The sequence below is a fragment of the Contarinia nasturtii genome, unplaced genomic scaffold, assembly GCF_009176525.2.
Source record: "Contarinia nasturtii isolate CC-2019 unplaced genomic scaffold, AAFC_CNas_1.1 Cnas_scaffold_220, whole genome shotgun sequence".
Lineage (NCBI taxonomy): Eukaryota > Metazoa > Arthropoda > Insecta > Diptera > Cecidomyiidae > Contarinia > Contarinia nasturtii.
The window spans coordinates 2,333,070-2,359,384 of NW_022197577.1; the positions used below are offsets into that span (position 1 = coordinate 2,333,070).

The 26,315-nt window shown below is 35.6% G+C and overlaps 1 protein-coding gene across 3 annotated transcripts in view; it reads right to left on the reverse strand.

Annotated features, from left to right (window-relative positions):
• Positions 1-26,315, reverse strand: part of LOC116337173 (protein sickie) — a 246,185-nt gene that overhangs the window by 149,492 nt on the left and 70,378 nt on the right. For 2 of the 3 annotated variants that reach the window (XM_031761547.1, XM_031761546.1), the window contains exon 1: positions 19,518-23,409. The exons of the other annotated variant lie outside the window; for it this stretch is intronic. In XM_031761547.1, coding sequence (XP_031617407.1) covers positions 19,518-22,520 — 3,003 coding nt within the window. In that variant the 5' untranslated portion in view covers positions 22,521-23,409. Of the gene's footprint in view, positions 1-19,517; positions 23,410-26,315 lie in introns of those variants that run through there. 3 annotated transcript variants of the gene reach the window in all.

Sequence of the window (26,315 nt, forward strand, 5' to 3'; positions counted from 1 at the left end):
CAAATCAAATAAATGGAGTTTGATGAACACAAGCGCGAAAAACTGATTCAAAAAAAAATTCCCGCCTGAAAATTTCTCCGCAATAATCCCATTTGACCTATTGACAGGTTACATTGATATGCAGATCACGGTAGTGTTTTAATGTTTTTAGTACGAGAATGTGATACTTACAATGAAATGGCTTTTTTGGACTTTGGTTTGATTTACATGAGTTCCTTTCCAAAAAAATGGAATAAATTCACATTCATTGTAAATTATCGACGGTAATCGGTGTATTTGCTTATTGTTACGTGCATCTGGCATTCAAGTCAGTAGAAAATATCAAGTCGGAAATGGCGATATATTATAATGCACAAAGCACGTACCGATTAGCATATTTCACATGATAAGATCAAACCACCGTTTCGATAAACCTTTCGAAATTGCTGCCCGAGAGAAACGATTTTAGGAAAACAAATCAAGCTCGATTGATGAATGGAACCAACAACGAAATGGTGGCCCAAATTTAAATAGAGACATAATTTATTTTCTTTTGTCTCTAATTCTCGGTGGTGCGTAACGTTGCATGGCCGAAAAAGGGTTAAAGTGATTTGGAAAGTTTTTCCATTTGAACTCGATGTTTTGAGAATGCGTCCACATAGTGGTGTGTATGTGTCATCAACTGATTTCAAAACTGGTTCCATTGAGAGAATTCCCTTGGCCATTTCCGTACGAGCATTGGATCACACAATCTTTTCGTTCCACCACCGTGTGTCGCAACGCTTTAAAATTTGCATTTAAACTGCCCCTTCATATGCCGTTTATTCGACTCATTTACGTTTTGCCGAGAAATCGAGTGTATTTGGACACTATACCGTATAAAAAATACTCGGATTTCCCAAACATTTGTTTAATTTCAACCGAAAAAAGTTGCGCTCTTATCGATATGGGAATTTACACAAAACGAGTGAGGCCAAACGCCACTTGATATATAGCCATGGATTTCTTTTTGCACAAACAAAATGACAGAGATGTATTAGGTGCGTGTTAAGTCAAACGAAATACCTTTAGGGGGTGAATAGAACAAAAAAAACACGCATTGTTCGACTTAAGTATATCAGCGCACATTATGGCGACAAATGTTCAAAACGACAATAATATAACAGGCAACAATCAACAAAAATGTATGTACTTTCATATTTTTTTGCATTCCATGCTTATTATAATGCTCTTTTCATTTTCCTAATTCGTTGAGCGAACGCTTTTTTCTCCTTCTATACACTCAAAAGCGCTAATCCTGTATACATTTCAAGCACATTTTTTTTCGCTGTTGTTTTTTTTCTCTCTGCTTTAATCCCATATATATATTTATTTCGCGTGATAAGCAAAATGAGCTATAACTGCTGGAAATGTAGATTTCAGCAAATGGATTTTATTTTAAGATCTGGTGGCGTTTTTTTTCCTGAGGTGTCAAATTGACAGCGCCAATCCTACATAAATGATAGCCAACGGGTAAAATGCTATTTCTTTTATCTGGTAATTAGTGGAAGTTGAAACACAAATGCCCATTCGGAGTTGAGCGCCTTGTCGGTCGATGTCGTTTTTTGTGTGTGTGTTAGCATACATTCAGGCGCGATAGCCCAAAGTGAGGAACGGTTTGCATTATTTTATCTCACTTACACTTGAGCTTCTAGCATTCTTTTTTTCATCGAAATAATTAGATTTTGGATTGTTGAATTCTATGGAATTGAGTGAAGCGTCGATTTTATTTGTCCTAGACATTGTGTCTGCATTTGGTAGACTAAACACAAGTCTTGTGAATAGGGGAAAATACAAATAATTACAAAGACCGTCAAACCAAACTTTGATTTCGAACAAATAACCATGTGTTTAACTTCTGCCTGCCATAATTCCAAACACTGAGGTCGTGTTCGGCGAAGCGGTTGTTCGATTGTTTGATTGCGATGTCCACTCACTGGGGTGAGTCTAACTGATAATTGTTATTGATTATTATCTATTATTGTTTGGTGTATTTGTACATTAATTTCGCCAAAAACAGAATGCAGATGCAACTCTGATTTATTAATCAGCAATGAATATGAGTACACAAATTGCACGTATGATTGGAAATGGTAAACATAACAATAGCCAGCCCTTCATTAACATGCACCAGTTCTCAGAAATGAGAGGAAAAAATCAATCTTCGAAATTAATATTCGAGCAAACTAAGCGTTAAATCTTCTAAATTCAATACAGAAATGTATACTCAGTTAACGAGTCCCTTTTCGACATGCTTGCGGCTATTGTTGTTATAACATACGTCTATCGTTTGACACCGAAGAGCATATATTAATTTCATGATTTCAAATCCCTTTATGAATACAACACCTATGAAATTAAATCGAGCGCTAGTTTTATTAAAAGCACTTTTCAGAAGGAAACACGATACTTGCATAATTCAATCAAAGTTGGAAAATGGGAAATCAGTTGATTGAAATTTTTTATTAATTTTTCATCGGTGTTGGGCAGAATTTTCCCATATAGTTTTGTCGGTTTTTGTATTTCGCAAAATATTGAAATTTTACTTCGGCGTTTTTTTATTTGATCGGACTTGATTACTTATTGTATTTCAAAGTCGCATGGAGATGAAAAATTATCCAAATTTTTTGGGTGAAATTTTCACGTTGTTCTGTAACTACACAAGGGCACAGGATGCTCGGTTTTTTATGACGAATTTTGTTTATCCTACATGGATATCCCCAGCCCCATCAAATTCACCCCCTAGTTAGGGGTCTCAACTTTTACTCCTGATTTAGGAGTCTTATATCATCCTAGGTGGTAGCTAGGAGGAACCTAGGTGGAAGGTTCTTGCGATTTCTAGAGTTTTGGCTCAAATTCTCCCCTTGTCAACAATTTCGATCGGAAGGGAATAAAACTTCCCTTTTCCTAGGTTTTTTTCGAGAGAAAAATTCCTCCGAATTGCTATGATTTTTTGATTGGCGAATGAACACCCCCTTAATTTTCAAGTAGACCTTAATTTTCGACCGTGCCCATGTATGTTCCGTAACGTCTAAAAGATGTTCTCAAAGACCCAATTCCATATTTTGTAACTTCTTTTTGTTGAATGTATAAAATTCACTTTAAAAGCGTATTTGAAATAAATCCCAGCAAAACCTCTGCAACTAAGTTCAACCTCAACATTTGATATGAATAAATCAAGTCGTTTTCTTTTTCGAAACTTCCAAGTCACAATCCGACAAAGCAAAAATGATTCGTTGCCATGAATAAATAAAAAGTTTGTCTAAATTGGCGACAAGGTACGCCATATTCAAAAGTTTCAACTTCATATTGGAGTGTATCATAAACGGTTCATATACAGCCAATGTGCATGAATTATTTGCACGTTCATTAAATTGAGAATACATTCGGTTGTCAATACTTTATATGTAATATGATTTATTAGTAAATATGAATCCACTTAAATTTGCATGTATATACATATACAGATTGAAGATCGTCCGTTTTTTTCGTCCGTTCGTCAAGTGAATTTCAATTACAATATGAAAGGTATTCGTTTATGGTTGACACAATGGCCAAATGAAATTTCATAAATTTCATTTTTTCTCCAGTTAATCATAGTAAATTGTGTTATACGTACGAGGGATATTGCAGCACGCAACTGTCACTATCACACACGAGTGCATTTCAATCGACTGCTGAATAAACAATGCAAATGTAAACAAACGCGACGGTCATCGATATGATTTTTGAATCGAACCCAAAACTGAATACATTTCCAGCGGCAAAATAGAACATTTAAATTCGATTTATTATTTTTCTTTTTTTTTCGTCGTGTTAATTTCGAAATTGAATAAAATTCAATTGATATTTTGCTTTCGGGCGATGGTGGTACGGACATAAATCAGTCATCGGATACGAGATGATTGGTAAAACAATATTTAATACCGTACAAAGAATACAATTTTCAATGTGTTTGCGTACGTGTCGCTGGCAGAAAAATGAAAAATTGGATGTGAATGGCACAACTGATGAACCGAATTGTTTGCCATCAAAAACAGCTTTTATTGAAATCCATTTTTTTCTCGCACATCAATGGCAAAAAATATGTATTCCAATAGGTATGGTTAATTAATTCGATTCCAATATGCTGCGAGACAGTGTGTGAATGAAAATGCTGTAAATGTGCTACGAAAAAAGGTGCTACATTTGAATTTCATGCGAAATTTTCAAATCACATTTGTTTTGTTTATGAAAATGAGCCAAAAACATCCGCATCGTCAGTTTGTTAATAAACATTATCATATGCGAGCGAGTCTGTTGCATTTCACACATGTAAATATTTTTGGATGGATTTTACATGAGCATCCAGCAAGACCCCAAATACGTTTATATTTCGGTTTGGTTTTTTAGCTTATAGTTGTGTGCATATTTTTTGGTCATTGTGTTAGTTTTAGACAGTGAAAGAGAGCGAGATAGAGAGAGCGAGGTAGAGAAAGGCAAAGAGAAAGTGAGCACGAGGATGTGTATTAAATCGGTTATTAAATATGCATAAATCACCAACTTAAAAACCCTGTACAGACACATTAATTGCGCTAGCAGCTTGCTCTACAACACCATGCATATAATCTCTCTCGTTTTTACTCCGGATTTAATCTTTTTACGTATGGTTGTGTGTGTTCATGATTTCGGAGCTCCATCGTTTCACGTTCAACACTTTTCTCTAGATTTTCGGTCTCTTTCTTTCCCACTCAAGCTGAATTCGGATTTAGATTCACTTCCTTTTTCGCCCATTTTTCCATGTGGTCTCAAATGATTCGAGTGCTCCCTCAATGAAATGCATCCACTGGAATATTTTACGTGTATTTTCCGACAATGCACATTATGTTGTAATCGCTTTTCTTGTTCCTTGTTTGCAACTATTTGTAATTTCGTTTGCATGTACGCCGACATATGCAGGCACATTCACACGCACACTAAACCGAGATTGCATTTATGCGTTCCATATTCGAAGCAAATTAGAATATTCTAATGAATATTCATAGATTTTGTCAACGACAAGAAACCATAACATTCCATTTTTTGCTAAAGTTGCGCGAGCTTCAACAATTTGAATGTAAAGCTATGACAACATAGACAAAACGGTACTCTTCACGTATACAAGCATACAAAAATTGATTATTAAATATACGGATTTTTGCACAAATCGACAACATGTTATTACAGCTTCAATTAAAATCTTCGATCTTAAACAAAGTATAGAATTAAATGTTTGCAAATGGATGAATCGATGCGTGAACTGATTCTTCAAGTGGCATAATCACACAACCCATACTTGGCGACACACAAATAATTCAGTCGCCATGCGAAACAACTCACTCGCATTTCCAACCAATTTCATTTGGCAATTCATCTTGTTAATTGGTAGACACAACATATGGCCGCTTTAGATAGTCGGCACTGGAACACACACACACACATACATATGAATTACCACATCAAACAATGACAATGTTGGTACAATGTAATCAAAAATCCACATGTGTGGAGGATGCTGTTGTGTCGCAAAATTCAAATGAAATCACAGATAAGTCCGAAAGAGATAGAGACACACATGTACATTTTATGATTTTGGAATGCTTTGATGTGGTTGGATTTGGTTGTCTGGCCTGTGGTTTTTTCTTTTTTAGGAAATTTTTTCGTACTATTCCACCCTCATCGCTTGGTTGGTCAGCCGTTGAAATCAAATTAAAAGTAGTTGCAATTGGCTGGTATTGTCCATTCATTTGTTCATTCATCTTGATTGCTGTCAAGCAGATAATTATTTATAAGCTGATTATTTTATGGATCAACGCGTTTCATTTTCTTTTATAGGAACAGATTGCATCAAAAGAAATGAATACAAATCAAAGCAAAGAATTTCTTTGCGAAATCAAAGAAATGTTTAAATTGCTTCCGAACACTTGTTTGGTATCTTAGAAACAGATTCTTTCGCCCCCTAAATTCAACATCAGATATTATAATGAGTTGGTTTGAAAATTCTCTGATTATTATACCGTGATTGCTCATCATAATGTGATAGTGGTATACAAATTCATGAATAAAATAAAAATATGAACGCCGTTTTCGTTTTGCATTGAGGGTAATTATTCTGCTTGAAAACATAAATGACAGTATCACCAAGAATTTTTATGATATGCTGGTCTTTCTCTCATAAAATGAAATTCGATACGGTGAGCATTGGCAATTTCAAAGATTGTATTTTATTGCATAGATGTTCGATTCTCCGACGATGTTTCGTTTTTAAACAAAAACACATCGCATTTCACAAATAAATAAACTTCGCCAGTCATCCCTCTTTATCGAACCGACGTTGTAAGATACTCTATGTCTTCCCACTATTTCTACTTCATTTTTGCCAATGTGCACTTGTCGAATTCACCATTTATCATGGCCATTCATATTCTTTTCTTTCGATACAGTGCAACCATTGAATTTATTTCCCTTTTGTATAATCAACATCTGAAGATTACCCCAATAAATGAAAGAGCACACGCTTAACTGCACATGTCGCCTGTGAACTGTGAATTCGTATTGCGCCACTGCTTACACAATATGCGTACACAAAACACAGCCAATTACATTGCACATTGCGCAATTTCTCTAAGAGATCGAAAGAGAGTGGCAATGGATTTTTTTCCTACTTAATTCATTCATTTCCTTATACTCGACGTTGCAGTTTTCTTACTTGATAGATGAGCCGTCGGGCATTTTTCCGAAATGGGAAACGAGCCATGATTTTCAATTTTTTTTCTTCTATGCCATATTTTAGGCTCTCCATAGGCATGAAATGGGCACATTACACGCTCATACACATTTTTTGCAACAACAAATATATCCCATTCAAATGTGGCTGAAAAACACTCCTAGACGCTTAGTGTGCAAAATGAAACACGGCGCATTATACACAATAAATGAGTTTTTCACTTTGGTATCCTCGCGCGCGTACTTCCTTATTTGCTTTGCACAGACGGAAAAAACCGTTTGAACAAAGTAATAAAGAAAAATGAGAAAAATGTATCCGTTTCGTACGCATCATAACCACTCTTCATTTGAGATAATCCAATGGCATGAGAGCATTTCGATGACATGGATTTAATGTTTCTTTCATCTAGTTCTTTATGAAAAAATCACCTTTTAAGTCCGTTCAATTGAAATTCGATAGAAGAACTGTGATTTCTAACTTCAAACCAACTTTGCGCAGTTTTCTATCTTAAAAAATGGATAAAGTTCTACAATTTCCTTTGTAGTTATTTGAATCGAAAAAAAAAACTCATATGATTCCCCAAATGTGTTGAATAAATTTTAAAAAATCTATCAACTTTATTTTATTGACTTTATAGATATATATATCGCTGGTAATTTGATCGTCTGCATTCCTTTCCTCTGTTTTTCAATCCGCATATTTTCCGAAGACCGATTCAATTTTAGCCCCAAACAATATTTCGACTAGTGTCTTTGGCAAATCGAAAACGATGACTAAACGGGAAAACCACTGTGCAAATACAACGTTGCAGATACTTTCGTTGCATATTGAAACTGCCGCCGGCGGTCCATCTTCTTACACATTCAAAATGAAGGAACAAAACAGTTGTAAAAAAAATGATTTTTTTTCTTTCAAGTTTTCAATGCCCCTTCATCAGTTGCCGTTAAACGTGTACGACCGTAAATTGTCAAGGAGGGGTTGTGACTAACATAGAGGAAAAAAAAATATTATCGCTTTGCTGGTGCTGTTCTCGATTCGTATGCCGTTCAATTTTCCGTTTTTATTTTGCTACGCCAAATTTTCAGTCGAATGCGCGCGATCCGGTAACGTTACCAATTTTCTTTTTATATTGGACGATATCTGGAACCTTCTCTCTCTCACACTCTCTTCGTCATTTCTCGACGAATGCTACTCCTTTCTTTTCAATTAAGCAAATAAACCATACCGATAGCGATTCATTTTAAAATATATTATTATTTTCTTAGATCGTGCAAAAACTGGCTGGCTCGTGTCGCTATGGACACCAAGCACACGGCGGAACGGTGTGAAGAGGTACAAAAAGAAATAATATTTGCTTCGACTGTGATTTATCTCACGATGTGCGGGCCGGCACTTTTATAATTTTTTTATACAAGAAAGATAGAGAAAGCATAAAAATGAACATTGGCAATTGTGTTGAACATGGGATTCTTCTGTGACTGAATCGAATTTACAGGTGCGATTCGAAAACGTGGAATCCAACCGATTTGCTTGTGTTCTTCCACATTTTGTCTTTTGTTGTGTGACAGCTTCTAGACAGATATTGTGTAATTGTTTACGGAAGAATCTTGGGAATATCAATGCAATACATGACTTGAAAGGAAAAGCAATTACTTAAAGTACGTGCCATGGATCCAACACCATTTTCGGTGAAATCAATCAACTGTCGTCTCGAGTTACGCCATTCGAGCCATAATAATGTTTGAAATCTTCAACTTTTTTTATTAAAATAAAAAAAAAATCAAAGCAAACATTGAATTCTTCTTAAAGTGTCAAAGTTTCACGTTTTCGGTTCGGAACTGTGTGCATTTCGGTACCTGGTTCATTTTCATAATTGGGAAAATGGAACGAAATGCGATATGCAGATGGGAAGAGAAGACAAAAAATGTGCGCAATACGAAACATAAAACATTCAGATGGTGTTGATGTCACGGACCTGTTACAAAATGTACCTGCACTCGACGATAACACTTTTTTTTCTCTCGACTGTTAATTATATTTTTTTTTCTTTTCGTTCCAAGTTGTTTGTATATTCATTTTTTTTGTTGTATTCCATTTATCAACGGGGATATAAAACATCAGCATCTTCCATTTGCGAGCTTTAATTTTCACATTTAGATGTTGATTTTTAATTGCCATACAGAGACTTGTAAATTTTATGTGCAAAGTTCTAATTCAGATAAGACACATAACTCCATTTTAAAGTGAAATGTATGTTTTTAGAGATTTTTTTTTTGTTTAAAAAAGCATCACACCCATTTGTAGTGCAGCAAGAGTCTATTTCACATGAAGCATATCCGCTTATGTATGTGTGGAATGGAAAACGATTATATAATTCACTTGGAATCTTTTGCATATTCATTTTGAGTAAAACTGCAAAATGGCTGTGTTACATGTTTGCTGGTGTTGTGCCAACGAAATGCGAAAATTTCATTTAATCAACTGGACTCGGTATATGTATCGTCTTTTGAATTTACGCTATCTTTTCTTTTCATTGGATAGTTTTAAACGGAAGAAAGTAAAAGATAAATGAGACTTAATGGAGTTTTAAATGAAAGCCAAAACTGTAATGAAACGAAGTGAAAAAGGAAACAAAATGACAAGAGATAGAGATTTTCCGACTACAAAGACAACAAAATAAGCAAACCAACGAAATGACAATGGATATAGTGATAATAATGATGATGATGAGACACAATAATCGAGCGCAATGTGAAGATCGTGACAACGTTCGGCCCGGCATGGATTCGATGCTCTTTTCAAGTATCATGTGTGTACAAGTTTTGATAGCTCTCATGGGCATTCACTGTCGATACATGTGCAAATGGAAAACTGCTTACGCGAAACTAACAAGAAATCTCCGAAACTAGATGTTTAAGCCAATTCTGGCGGCAAAAACAAAGTCAACACCAAAATATATTTGCTGATACATTCGCCTTCGAAACTACTCTAACTTAATTGAACGTAAGCATTTACCCAGTCTGCCGTTTTTATGTTTTTCATCGTGTCGAAATTGCGAAAAGAAGTAACACCATAAAGGCTGCAAATAAAAGCAAAACCAAGTGTTACACATTGCTCGAATCAAAGACCCAAACAAAAGAATGTTTTCCTATTTATGTTATATTTTTTTCTTTTTATCTCCGGTTCGATTCTTCGTACGTTTTTGCATTGCACATAACAAAAACATGAAGAATACCACCATATAGGAGAGAAACAAAAACATTCGACAAAAACGAATTATACATGAGCACATTGTTGGCATTGTTTTCACTGGATTCCATACAATAGCTGATTTTGTTTAGTTTCGCATAGTTATACAGTAGCACAAATAAACAAATGATATGACAAACACCAAAATTCTCGCATATATGTATCAGTTTGAGACGGTGAGAGTGTTCGCGTCAAACGGGCGTTTCAACCACCACCGCCCTCGAGTCATTAAGGAATTTCATTCTATTTTGGCTCTTCGGGTTCTGATCCGAAGCAAACATACATGCTCTTTGTTTGTCGAGTGTCTTGTTGTTGTGTGACATTTATTTTTCTCGTCGTTTCGGTTTTTTTTATTCTCTCGCTGTGCGCTATATGGTTTCAATGCTCGTAAAATATGGAAATGTATGTGCACTTCTCTCATTAGAAAGGATATCCAGAGAGAGAAAGAGAGAGAGAGTGAAACACGGGAACTATAATGACAGATATGCAGAGCAAGAGAATGAGATGAGAGAAATGTATTGTGTGCTGCCACAAAACCACCGAGAAGAAGCACATTCTACTTCAATGCGCTTATATTCGACAAATGACATGGTTTTGCGTTTTATTCGACGAAATGACAAGCCACTCAAAGAGGTACACTCTGAAAACTTGCTGAATGGAAGAGTGGAATAGAGAGAGAGAGAAGAGAATGGAACACCGAGTTCAACGAGCAAAAATCATAATTTTGGCTTTTTCGTGGCTTCTTGTTTTTGTACACCATGTCGGATACAACACATTCATTCCACAAACACTGACTTTTACCAATGAATGTACGTATGGATGTGTGTGTTTGTGCATTCAGTCAAATTGCTTTTTCCCAAAATGCTGAAACGATTTTGATGGAAAGGTTTGCGAAATTAAATGTAATAAGAACAAAAATAGCAGAGAGAATTCAAGTGCGGTTTTGAGAATACATGAAATAGCAAACGAGCACTCCCCGACCACAACGTTATGTTGAGCCAATTCAATGCTAACCACCGACAAAACGAAATTCCATCATTTTACACATACACACATCATCTCCGAATGTCATACACATCACTGATGTTTAACTGCAGCTCGGTATTGAGTTGAATCAACCTCTGAATAATAGAATATTTGTATAACTGACGAAATTTTAAGCAGCGAAGTTTAAAAAAAAATTGCAAGTAATTGATATTGCACTATGTAATTTAATCAAAACTTTGATGAATCTTTCGAAAATCTCGCCTTCTAATAACTCCACATGAATTAATTTTGATCTTAAAATCTTCATCGTCGACTCTTCAAGTTGAACGCAATCTAATTTGGGTTGTTTCTGTTTCACATTGAATTTTAAGATATTTTTTAAACAGCGACGTGCAAATGAAAACCACATTTTTACATCGAGCAAACATTTATATGTAAATTCGCGGTTCTCATATGTAAAAATGGATATCTTGTTCACCATTTACTAATTAAAACCAAATGTGACCTCGAAACTCCAAAAGTGTAAGTTCACCGGTAGAATTGCCACGTTGAAAAATTGCAAACATTTCAATTTGAACATTCATTTCGTTTTCGTCTCAAGCGAATAAAATACTTTCATTTTATATTCAATTTCGCATTTTCAAATCTCCATAGAAACGATTCTTTCTTCTTCATTATGTTGCCATTTGACGATATCTCTGATACTAAGATTTTACTATCAAACTCGAACAATTAATGGAACAAAACTGAATTTAATGACTTCAAAAATTATTTCTTTCGCATTTACTTGGAAAACTAAATTGATTGCCGAAAACGTCTCAATTATTCTGTTGGTTCGATGTGAAAGAGATGTAAAATTGCATAAAGTTCATATTGCACACACACAAGTAAAATGTACATAATCAAACAAATTAGAATTTTCTGAGTGACTTCACTGTCCGCATCATGTGTCACAACATGATGAACTGAGACTTTCTGTCTCTAAATCAAGAATATGTATTAAACCGCAACTGAGGAATCAAGTTTTGTAAGTTGGGCTCATTGAAAACTTTGTTGTTTGCATGTCGCACACATGCATTTTGGATAGAGGAGGAGGGAGGGGGAGGGAAAGAGAGACTGTACAAGCTCATAAAACAAGAGTAAGTTGCTTTGAAATTGCAATTATATAGCTGCTACATAGCCATGAAAAGCTCATCAAAAACCCTCAATGCAATCACCATTTGTTTGTACGATGATAGTGCACTTTGTTTATTATAGTAGCTTGTGAAAGTTTTTGGATTTTGTGAAAGGTTTCGATGCAATTAGGGAAATTCTGTTGCGTGCTCTCCCTCTCCCACTCTTGGTGACGAATGAATTGGCCCACAAAATGCATTTAAATCCCCTTGAGTTATATGTTGCATTTGAGTCATTTAAATATTGGACGAACTTAAAGTGAAGCACAGACGATGAAGCGGGCTATCTTTGTTCTGTGGCTTACATAAATTAAACGGCCTATTCTCATAAATATACGGGCAATTACCATTTATAACCGCATTTTGTTGCACATTTTATTGTTGGAATCGTTGTTTGTTGTTTACTCACTTCCGTTTGCAACAAATTTTTAGATTTTTCGCATTCGAAAAGCCTCAATTGGATTTTGGGTGAATGTGTTCACCATCATTTTTACAATTCGCAGTGTGGACAAAATCGTAAAGTATACACCACCACCACAACCGCATAAAAAATACAATTTGCCTAATCGCAATTGCACTTTTCGTCCGTTGAAATTGCTGCGGGTTATAAATTATTATATTACAAAATTAACATGTGAAAAAACCACAATTTTGTACAAATCAATGTCCGACTACCGTATCTGCTTCATAAAATTTGTCACACACAAAAAAATCAGTCCCTTAAATAACATCTAATTTTTTTCAAAACAAAAAAACCACCGATTCTACGCTCAAAAGCTATATTATACATGTAGAGTTTTTTGGAATGTGTTTTTAATACACTTCAAATTCAAAAATTAATGGACCAATGTAATAATGTGGATTTTGCTAAATCAGCCATTTGAAGCGGTCGAGTACCGCAAAACGTGCCGAAATTCTAGATTATAGCCGAATACACGATGTCGATGTTTACGTATTGAAAGTTTGTGTTTCCCATTTTGAGCCATGCTCATCGATGGCGGTGGAATGAGCGGCAAAGCGGATTTTGGCTGGTACAAAGCAACATGATCGAAATATGTGTGCAATCGAATATGTTTCGATGTTTACCTCTGGAAACCTCAATTTTCGAAAATACATTTCAAATCAGTGGTAACAAATCGTCCGTCAAACTGGCATCGTATCCCATAAATAAAGAACTTTAATTGCATATTGTACTCTTTTTCCTCTCTCTCTCTCTCTTTATCTCGTCCAATTTGCTCCTCGGTGACCGAACCGAGAGAATTTCAAATGACATGGAATCCAAGTGACAAGCGTGAACGAAGATATGGCATGTATCCGTGTGTGTATATATTTTTTTTATCTACACTGGCTTACTCTGGGATCAAATATGCGATTTATTGCTTCGGGTGAATTTACTGATGGATTTTCCATTCATAGACCAGCCTTTTTTCGTCGGTCGCGTAAAATTTTGTAAACAAAAATAACATCGTAATTTATTCGCTTCTTGTGAACGCAACATTTGGTTCGCATAGATAAGGATCGACACGATGCAGTGTAATAGCAACAGAAGCGCAACAAAAGCAATGGAATGAAAATGTATGCGATAGAGAATGAAAAACGGCAGCCACTTTCATTTAGCAATAACAACCAAGCAATGGACCAGAAAAATGAAGCATAAACGAGGAAAAAAAGAAGACATAGATGGTCATAGCAGTGTGCAATGCATAACAACTCGATTTTGTCGATTGCTATCGCATTCTTCTCTCTCTAAAAGATCAATATATGAGTCATCATTGGCACAACAGCAAATGACAAAGCTATTTTGTTTCGGTTCGTTACAAATTTGCGATGGAAAAATTTATGGACTCATTGGTGAAATTGGATGTGCGTATAATTTGTGTGCTTGAGCATCATAAGTGTAAAAAATAACCAAACAAAATAGCTGGGTAAGGATGATGTTGCATCAAAATGGCAACTTTTCTCTGTTGAAGGAAGCGCTTGGTTTTGTGCAATGGATATGCCAAAAGAAAAGTAAATCATTGAACCAATTGAGTTGATAAATTTTCGATAGACGACACATTTATTATCTATCCACCGACCATGGTGGTCACATAGAAGACAGGCCACTAGCCATCATTGCTGATTGGGGTCAACCCCAATGTTGAATGTGTTCGTTTGTTTTGGATTCCATCAAACCAGTGTGGTGCTAGTTTAAGATGATTAGGAAAAAACAAATGCCGACTAAATGACCATGTGCAAATATTTACCATGATACGGCGTCAATTTTGACAGCTACTCTCCAATTTGCTTGGCATGACTTATCTATTTAATTTTGGGAAAATCCAAATCATCATCCAATTACACACAATGCTTTGCGGTCAAACCGAGATTTGAATGGAAAAGACATCGATCAATCAATTCACAGTCGAATCGGAAACAATCACTTTGTTGAACTTTGGACGGTATCACATCAGAAAAGCAAATAGGTGTAATCGGTAAAAAATCCCTATCAAAGTAAGCCAAACATTCTCATTCAGGATTCGACGGAAAATCAATATTATTTTTTCAAAAAAAAAAAAAAAAATTAAATATGAACGCAATATGCTTGTTTGCGGTTGAAAATGCCAAAAATCGACAAAAAAATCATGAAATGGAATTTTTTTCCTCATGATAACCATCTGAAAATATGCCAATAATGGTATTTGTCGCGTAAAAAATCCAATTTCATTAAAGTTGAATTTTCCATCAATTTTGGGTATTAAAAAAAGTGCCTCGTATCATTTTTGATTAATCAAAAAAATGCGAGAAAAACCCCGCATAATAATCAGCAAAGCCTGTAGAAACGTAGATCCGCAGTGATAATAATGTGAGAAAAACGAAGCGTATAATGCAAAAAACATTTAATTTAATTAGCATTTGTGAATGAAGGCACCTTTTTCCGCTTCATCCATCGCATGCCGTTAAGTAAATGTTGATTCGAACACTGGATAATAATCTTCCGAAAATAAAGTAATACTATTCTATGTTTGACGTGAACTGTGTGGATTATGACAATGATTCCTTTTGTTTGGCAACGTTGATTCTTTTTAGTGTTTATCATTAGCTCAGCTGAACCGAAACTGCTACACCTGCTTTCAATTTATTCTTTATGTGGTAGATTAGTATGAAAGCCGTTGAACGTGTTAAGCGAAATTCATTTTATGTTTGTTTTCAGGTGAAGAATGACAGTATTACCGAGTTCACAACACAAATGATATCTCCTTCAATGAAATGGCATTAAATAATGGATGTGTACGTGTGTTCGTTTTTATCATTTTTGCAAAGAGTGAACATTGAACATCTTCAGAGTTGTAATCGTAAAATTCGTATATACACCCAAAATGGGTATCATTGGATTGCCAGACGTAAAACGCACACCAAATTGTCCTGAAAAATTCACATTTGCAAAGTGATTACAATAATTACACGCTTAGAGCCTTAAAGTTCTCTTTGTCTGTCGGCTAACGGAAATTTTTCGTAAATTAATCGGTTGGCATTTCCAGTCGGATGATATTGTGTATCTACCTTCTCCATAATTTTCGTAACACATCATCTCATTTGAACCTTTCACACAGAATAATCATTATCCATTTGAACTTGGAGCTCGGTTTTTAGTGTACGGCACCGATATATACAATGCCACCACAGATATGCGCGCGATGAGCACATTCATTTACTAATTGTTACTCGGGATGAGCCTGTTATCTCTGTTTACCAAACCCAAACGTAAAGCGTCAATGTGTCGATTTAAACATGGTTTCACTCTTTTGTGCACAAAAAAGGAATTTTTTCTGCTGTCATTTGTCGCCTTCCACTAGGTGAATTTACCATTAGAGGTTTTCAAAGGGAATGACATAAAACGTTATCGGCATCATTTTTGAAATGGAGCAACAGAGAAAAGGACTCAGATACGTCGATATTTAGACACACACGCATATATATGCATGCAATTAAAATTTGTGTGTTGGGTTTGTAATGAAAGTGCCTAAGGGTCACAAGATGGAAAATTATCATATACGATCCCGTCTTGAGAATTCATGGTTCTAAGGGACACTTGTACCAGATTTTAATTTATAGTGCGTGTACGCCTGGTTTTCTGAAAATTGCCATTAGTTTTTCGCAATTTGTTGGCTCTATCACTGGTTTATCGAAAACGTTGCGAACATTTTGAAACTCGAAACCGTCATTCGAATTGTTAATTTCATTAACAAAATTGATTTTATGCTTCACTACTGGAAAATTACTATTGCCATTGAATCGATAGAGTGTTCTCTCGTGTCCATATTGTGGATATTTATCGTTGCTGTCGCAGCCCTTATCATCGTCAAAATGAATGAATTTATCGATACATGCCAAACTGTCATACATTTAGTGTGTGTGTGAATGCATATTGCGCCGTATCGGTTCTGTTTTTTTTTTGTCAATATGTTTTGAGTAAATTCAATTTGGTCACGCTTTGAAAGCAAAGTCTGTTTGTAGCATTATAGATTTAATGGCATTGAACATATGAGACCCATTTGTATTCGGAAAAATATCAAAGTGCATAAACAAAATGGGCGTTTTGTCTCTTTCTTTTTCTCTCTCTATCTTTGTGGGTCTGCGTTTTGACTTCCATTTCAATAAATTGAACGTTTAACACTCATACAGACAAAAAAACACAGGGGTTTTCTACCGATAGCTATATAATAATTTGACATTGCACTTTACTTTTGCCTGCACCAAATGCGCACTCAAGCCAACACACGAGCCCATAATCACACTCGGTTGACTTTTAATTCACGTTTGAATGTGGATTTTGAATGTATACATTAAGAGAGAAAGAGGCAGAGAGAGAGAGATAGAAAGTGTGTGTCAACCAACTATCCTTTGCATTTTTGTGCCGAATAAAAATGAAAACCTGCATCACATACAAAACTAAAGAGTTTCATTTCGATTGCAAACGTTCGGATATATTATTCTTATTTTCACATTAATGGCACGTGCAGTGTACGCGTACGCCACAGTATACAATTTAATGGGATATTCCTTTTTTCTTCATCATTTAATGACATTAGAATAGAAGTCGTGCTGAGCATAAACGTCGGAACGTCAAAACGGAATTCCTGTAACTTGTTTCACTTCAATTTAATTAGAATTTGAGGAGGAAAAATTATGATAATCAACAGAGAAAGTAGTTCTCTTAAACATCGGGCACGTCATATTCATTTCGAAATTTTGAACAATTCTTTTATACAATGCATCCAATAATTCCAAATAGAGTAGCATCATTACAATGTTGCAATATCCTGTCAGTTTCCATTTCCATAGTTTCAGATTTGTTTGCAGTGTAACGTGAAACAAAAAAATAATAATATTTGACACGACATGTTCGGATGCAGACTTCCTGATTGAAACACTTTATGGCATATGCTCAAACTTACGCCCACACTCCGGTTTTCTCTTTCTTTCTTTCTGTCTCCTTCCCAAATGCCAAATGAATATTATCCAACATCGGAAATCTAATTAATATCGAGAGCGAAGGAGAAAAGCACTCTTCATTACGGCGAACTTTTATAACATGTGAAAAATAGATTTTGACACAACCAGATACGAAACGTATACGCAATATAATTATTGTTCGGTGAAAGACAAAAGAGAGAAATATAAACGTGCCTGCAGAAAATGTGAATACATCGCGGAACGCGTACATCCTACAGATAACAAAACATAAAAATGAAAGTCTCTTTTTTATTATTTCAAAGTAATTTTCATATTAAACAGACGTTGCATCAAATTAAATACAACACCAAAACAATATAATGGATTTCTCTCTCTGTCTGTCCCAATCCATATTCTGCCGAGTTGCCGTTTCATTTTTAGAGGGTGCGATACGACATTCTCCACAACAAATTTTACGAGTTTCATATAATAAAAAAAAGTGATAAAAAAGATGAAACTACTTGTCGTCTTGGATTTTTATGACGAAAATCTGAATCAAAATCAACACCCAAACACGTCCCAAACAATAGACATGACAAATAGCACACCATCAACCTCGAAATTGGCCAACCGAAAGTTTCGCCAGTACATATATAACCAAATTCATCACTAAAATTCACATCGTGCAACCTGCTTTCCATGTGACCGTTTGAAACTCAAGTTGCATGGCCAATTTTACATAGTTTATTTTTTGTTTTATTATTGTCTACGAAGAGAATTTTAATATTTTTCTTTGTTAAAAAAATGAAAAATTTGAATGCACAGAATAAACATAAAAAAGAAAGCAATGTTCCTTTTTGGAATAATGGAAAGTTATGCAAAAAGCGCTTGCAAAAAATGCATGTTTTACGACAAAACATGGCTAATAATCTGACTGTGATTATACGATGAATTTAAATGTAAGAATTAGCTGCAGGTTGACGAAGTTTTTTTGCATTTTTCTTTACTTTAAATTTATTTGGATCGCGTCAATTATTTTTCGGAAGAAATGAGACAGTCTGCAATCGTTAAATAATGAATAGTGAACAACAATATGGTTGGCCTATCGACACTCTGGCTATCGCGAGAATAAGCAAAGGTTATTTTCATTATTTTGATCGCAAAAAGTGAACGACACATTAAAATGTATGCAATTGTTTGCATTCCAGCAGCAGCAACAACTCGCCCTTTTATTTATTTGCTCTTAAAACGATATATATTCATGTTGGTTTTGTTTTTTACACGCGTTACTGACGCTCTAGCGCGCCCTCTCTTTCTCTGTGACGCATATCCATAAAATTCGTTGCAGTTAAACCGCTCGCAAGCGGGTGTAGTTGTGTGTATGCAAACACACATACACACACACCGTCATTATTGGTTATTTTCGAATATATTAAAGTTAAGGAAATAGTGAAGGGTAGCCGAAAAACAGGAGCTACCCTGAACGCAACGCAATATTTTAATTAGATTTGACTGTTGTGTGTACGGCACGACTGAATTTCGCATTTGTTTATTTATATTTTCATTTCGTCGTATGGAATCGCTTCTTCACAAACTATTAAATTTTTGTTTTTATTATTATTGCTCTTTGTCCCCTTGCTTTTTCACGCTCACTCACTCATTCAGCATTCTATTCGTGTTTTACTCGAATACAATACTCGGTTAAAATAACAAATAACATAAAAAGCGTATGAAACCATAAATTATCGTCTCTTTGTGTTTGTTTTTTTCGGTTTATATGTCCTGTTTGTATTTCTAACTAGAAAATATGCTCATTTCATGTTTGACATATCAGTTGAAAAGTGAAATTAGAAGAGCACACACATTGTTGTGTGATAATTTGTTAAAAAAAGAATTGGTTAATAACTTACATCAATGTATTGTTTAAATGTTTCCCATTCGGTGTAAGCAAATGCTGTTGTATGATCTGTAGGTGTGGCCGGGCTGAGAAATCCGCTGTCAGCATCACTATGCTGTGAAGCTGGCCGCCTTGAAAACTTATATTGACTCACACGATTTGATGCGGCCGTATTTTTATTGGCCGGTACGACGGGATTTTTAATTTCAACTTCGACCACCGGTAATGGTAAATTGTCTTCAAGTAAATCTTTTAGGCTAATCTGTGGCGTTGATACACTGTGTTTCATTGTAATACTGTTTCGTTTTTTCGTCGTCACTTTCATGGCACTTTGGTTTGTTGTGCGTAACGGAAGATCGTTTGGTGGGCTTAATTTTGTGCGAAGTTTCGAGGGTACCTTGGCATTTTGATGTTTCAATGTGGATGAGTCATTTTTTACGGTGGGCGATTTTGACGCCGATGATGATATCATTTTCTTTGCAGCAAATGTTGAAATCACCGGCTGTGACGACTGACGCACGATTTTTTCGATTTGTGGTGATTTTTTAAGCGGAACATTTGTTTCAACTTTTTCACCGATGTTTGTTTGTTGATTTTCATAAATACTCGTTTTATTCGCATTCGTATCGCTGTAGATGTCTTCGGTTTCTGATTCAACAATCGGATGCAAATGATTTGCATTTCCAAAAATCGACTCAATTTTATTCTCTCCAATATAATCGGGATCGATGGTAAAATAATTTGGATACGAAATTGAACTGTCATCATCGACGTCTTCGTCCTCTTCTTTAACATCTTCGAGTGTATCGTAGACAAAATCATGGTCTTCATAAATCGTCTCTTTAATAAGCTCCTCTTCATTGTTCCGCTTGTCGAGTATCTTTATTGGAAACGGCATACAATCACCGCTCACCAAACCGTATTTCTTTTTCAGTTCTTTTTCGTTGACAAAATCTTTGCTCGGATCAAACAAACAATAGTTTTCTAAATGCGGTACACCACCTTTTCTCGGTCGAACTGGGATATTTTGCAAATGACTCGATGAAAATTCGGGCTTGGTAAGCATGTCACATGGTGATGTTAGGTTCATTATGTTGGCCGGATCCATTTTTGTGCGTTGACTTGTTTCAATAACGTTTATATAGGTGTTTTTATCGTTTTCGTTTCGATTACAAGTGCTATCGGTTGTGCTGCTGCTGTTGCTGCCACTGCTGCTGGCAGAGCTAAAACTTTGACCAATCGGTTCTAGTAATAAAATCTCTGTTTCGATAACCGATTTATCATGCGATGAATCTTTATTGTCTTTGCATTGAGTTTGCACTGGAAATGGTCGATGTTGTTGTCGTTGCTGCGATAAAAGTGCGGTACGATTGTTTGGGTTTCGTGATTTAGTTAGGTTTGTTGGCCTTTCCACACAGTGACTGTTGACTTTTGTGTCCGTCTGATTTGCAATTCGAATGTGAACGCTTGAATTGACAACCGTTGGTGATGAGCTCACGTCGGTCGGTGATTGTACATATGGCACAGCATAATTTCCATGTTCATCATCAATGATATCAACCTGAGCACTTGGTGTATCGCTTTCAGCTTTTTTATTTTTAAATAATTTTTGCAATTCGGACAACGAAAGATGATGGTGATGGTGTTGACGACGTATTGTTTGTTTGTTAAATGCGGCTATGTTACGTGGCAAAGACTGTTGTGGTGATGGTGGATCTATGTACGGTGGTGGTTTGAGTGATTTTCTTTCGTTCGGTCTGTTTGAATTGGCTAATATGAAATTATCGTGTATTTCGTTCGAAGAATTTGCGACGGTTTTTGTTATTTTTGTCTGCAATGGAAAATTGTCGGTTTTTATTTTATTGGCTGCAGGCAATTGCTTAAAATAAAATCGTTTTGAAGTCGAAACGTTATCGTTGACTACTGTTGTTCCAACATTTTCAACATTTTTGTTGTTCACTTCATTCAATTTGTGTTTGTTGTCAGTTATGGCATTTTTTCGCCGAACATTTTGTAAATTGGTTGCGATGGTGATGTTGTTTGCCTGTTTCTGGTTCGTTGATGTGGAACTTTGATGATGATGATGTTGTTGCGGTGTCTCGTATTCGTCAGTCGCTTCAATTGTATCAATCGCTTTGCTATAATTGCTCTCAATGGTTGGTACTTTTACCGGTGATACATCTAACTCATTAAATGCTTCATTATTATGTGTTGCTGTTGTTGCTGTTGTCGTCGTAGTTTTTGATGATGTTTTTTTGCTTGATGCAAGATGTTTTGCTACTTCGATTTGATCTTTTGTAATGGTAGTTGTTTTACGACGGAATAGTAAACGTTTCGTTCGACTCACATTTTTCGATGTGGTGGTCGATGCAGCTGTTACCAGTTTTGTTGATAATTCTTTGCTACTGTTCAGTAATTGATTGGGCAGTTTTGTTACTTTTCGTTGTATAACATCACGCAATGGTACGTTGTTGATTGTCGTTTCGACATTTATTCTTTTTACGGATAACTCAATTTTATCGACTGTTTCAATGTTACCATCATCACGTTCATTGTTACCAATGCCAATATTATTATCATCGACATCCACTTCGAAATGGCTAATGTGAATATTTCGATGGCAATTTCCGACTCTAACAACAACTTCCTGCGTTCCAATTAGATTATTTACGAGTTCATCGGCATTATTCGATTTGACCGGGCCACTGCTGTGATGATGATCATTTTGTGTCTTATCTTTTTCACAATGACTTACATCATTATGAAGCTTATTGGTGAAATTGTTTTTATCATTGATGTTTTTTCCATTTTCAATGTTTGTTTTTCCAATGAATTTCTTATCGCATTCAATCGATGCCGGTGCTTCTCCAATTGGATCCAATGGCTTGTTTTTGGTGCTGGTGCTGGCCGACGATGCTTGAGAATCGCAATCAAATCGACGATTTCCCTTGAGACGATTTTCACTTGTCAACGATTTTATAGTCAACGAAGGGCTAAACACCCTCTTCGGTATCATCTGGATGAAAAACTAAGCGCATTGACAAAGACTGCATGCATTTGCCTGCCCTGTCACTACACACATTCAATTTTTTCAAGTTTTTTTCTCTTTCGCCTCTTCAATGCTGCTCTGTGCGTCTAATTCGAATAATGTTCGAAAATCGTTGATTTTCTTGGCTTCTTGCCTTTTTTGTCACGTTTATCGTTGATTCTAACAACAAAAAAAACTTCTCTTATCTCATTTTCAGTTTTGTCGGTTCAAGTTCGAATTAAAGTCAAGATGAATTTCACTCATGTATGTATCCTTGGTGCCCTTTGAACACAAACTGATGAAGTCGAACGAGTTTTTTCGTGTCGGTTTTCGCATACGGTTCCCAAAAACTGTAAGAAGGATTACATTTCATTCGACGAATAATAATATGTGCAGAATGATAAGCTCTCTACCAAAACATACACATATGTATATACTATTATTACACAAGAGTAGATTAATGTTTAATATTCTAATCGGATTATTATGTTAAACACCGGTAAATTGTGTGCTGCCTGCATAAATATCCGTCTCTAGTGCGGTTTTTTCACACTGAATTTTCCAACTTGAAAATTTGCACCGTGATTTACGTTTAATTGTGGGATTTTTCCGTTTTTCCCCGTTCAAGACACTTACACCATCCGATTCTATTGTTCACTATCCACTTTATTGTTTTATCAGTAACTTTAAACGTCTTTCACGCGAATCAATTTCCGCTTCGTTTAATTGTCTTACACATTATATTGTAATTTATGTAATTGTTGTTGGGGCGCACTGTTCAAGCCTGAAATCCAAAAACCTGCTTTGTGAAATGTCAAGGCATAAATTTCAATTAACAAACTTCGTTTATCGTACTCTCATTGTGCACTGTCTAACAATCTGGTGTGCACGCATTTATGCAGAAAGTGTATAAATCTCATTATTTTCGTATTATTTTATTACATCAGCGAACCTTAGACTGATTGAAGATCGTAGTTTCTTCGGCGTAGTCTTTTTTTTCAGTCACTCAATTATGCCGTTGATCTTTCGTCAGTTTACTATACACACTGCAGAAAAGGTACAACACGGGATATTGATTTTTAATTTTTGGACGGATTTTAAACGAAAATTAAATGTTGTCGGCGCGAAAAGAAGTGCGATTATATGCGATGAACATTTTCACTTGAAACTCTATGCGAAGGATGATGATGGAATTTTAAAATGATTAAATTTTAAGAATTATTTTTTTTCATTCGTTCTTCTTTCGTCTCTCTCTCTCTCTCTCTCTCTCTCTCTCTCTCTCTCTCTTTCTGTCTTCCTTTTCCACACCAAAAATTAGTGCGAAACTGTGGTGAGCACAGCCAACGAAATAAATGTGATCCGAAGCGAAGGAAAGAATTTAAATAAACAACCAAGTATTTATTACAAAAACGAAGTAAATAAACAAGACTAAATAGTTTTATGCAGAGAAGCGGCAGAGTAGTGCAAAAATTGGTGGCAATGAGCTGCATACTACCAAAGTGAACGAAGGCTGTTAAAGCAACACTGTTGCATAGTTTGTCTACAGAAAGAATTGTTTTCATTCTATTGTTTTTGTGTTGCAATTGCTGTTGGTAATTTTTTTCATCTCTTCGTTGCTGAATTCTGGCGCAACTTCGAGAAACTTAAGAAACACGACAAAAAAAACCCGGAAAGACGTTAAAAGTGGCGAAAATAGTAGAAGGTGCATTGTTTTTGTTGTAAAAGCGCCTTCTTCATCTCTCAAGATTTTTCTGCCAGACTTTTTTGCTCTCTCTCTCTCGTCAGGATCCAAAGAACTATTACCGTGAATTATACGTACACAAAAAGCACCGACTGAATGTGAAAACTTCGAATAAGAAAAAAAAGAAGCTAAAGCACGCACATGCCACCGACGATTTTCTTCGTTTTCTCCATTTTGCTGCAAAGCAATCGTGATAAGTTTTTAATAGCATACAAAATCCGATGAAAACAATTATAGACATGCCTTGCCTTCGGTGTGCACAATATATACTCACAGCACGTACGATCGTACGCAATGGTTCAAAGCAGAGGAATAACACAACATACATCGTGCATGTACTTGTACAACAAAACTGTGATGCGTTATTTTGTTAGTTAAGGTTCAGGCAATAAGAAACATTCCCATATCGATTTCCATGTCGTTCAAATGTGATATGGAGACGACGAACATACACGATATATAAACTTATGGGAAAATGGTTGCAATCGTCTTACAGGAGGAGGAAAATCTTGGGCAAAAGTCTTAAGTGTTCTTCGTTTCGTTCAAATGCTATTCTTACTTAAATGCGAAACGAATCGTTTTCATTGTGATGACGTGATGCGTGCATCCATACAAACGGTTAAGTAATAATGATAACAATATCGCTTTGTTGCTCTTTCTCCCTCTCGCTCTCGCTCTCTCTCTCCACCTATCTGCCTCTCAATATCAGTACCCAGCTCACATACGACCGAGAAATGTATGGAACGAGTGAGAGTGCAAAATTGAAAATTGATCAATTTCATTTAAGAATACGTGATACGTGTACGCTGAACAATACAATAAAATGCAAAGAGATTCGCATTGACACAAAAGTATAAATAAAATTCACTTTGGTTAAAAAAAAAATGTTGATAAATAGTCTTCAATGGCAATATACTCAGTTTGAGAACAAGCAATATATATTGTATAATCATATTGTTTTCGGATGCGAACGATATGAATACATGTCGATTGCTTTGTGTTGGCATCAACAAAAATGAAATTGAAATATTGAATTTGAAAGTTTTTAAACCCGGCAAAAAATAAGAATGAATAAACCGAAAGGAAAACCGACTTGCTTGGTGAAAAGATGTACCAAAACATCCGGTGCAGCTTGAATTCAATATCTCTTATTTTATCTCTCCGAATGCATCTGGTTTGAACATTCAAACCCGATTCCAATGAGAATTCCAACAAAACCATCCACCCACAAAAACACATTATAAAATTATAAACCCATATATGCCATACCATTTTCTCATTTAAACTCTCTCTCTCTCTCTCTGTTTATCATAATAAATGCTGATTTAAGTTCTATTCCCTCATTGCAACAAAGAATCCGCATAGAATTCATTTAAATGATATATGAAAATCATGTTGAATGTGAGTGGGTGTGTTTGTGCTGTGCAGCAGACGGTCAGCATAAGTGAACAGTGAAAATGAATTTTGCTTAAAAGGTGCATCTCGATTTGCATTTAAATTTGAAATGAATGACATGACAAAAATGCCAGCAGAAACTAAAAACTGCTTTCGTTTCCTTCATGGCTCCACGTAGTTCTATGCAGTGAATGTCCTGAATTCAAAATTAAAGCTTTAATATTTGCCAAGAGATTTTAAGTTATAATCGAAATCGGATTAAAATCATCGATTTTGATATGGTACATCAAAAGTGCATCTATGCGGAATATGCAATCTAAATGTCTTATTTGCACAGAAATTTGTTCGTTTTTTCTAAAAAAGAAATCTATTTCCAAGAATAAATCAACTCAAAAACTCTTCGATGATAATTTTCTTCTTCTTCCCGCATAGTGTTAATCTCGTTCAAAAACTATTTCAGAAAGCTAATTTGTATGATGACGTAAGTAGTAATCAGGAGAACGGTTAAAATGAACTTGCGACTTTGACACGAAGTTTTTTTTTCTATGGAGCAGTGCAAGTTTTTTTCAGGAGCACAAAGTTGATTACGGCATGAAGAGTATCGAAAAGTTTAAGATTTGAGTTTGGAGTGTAAACTCGATGGTAGA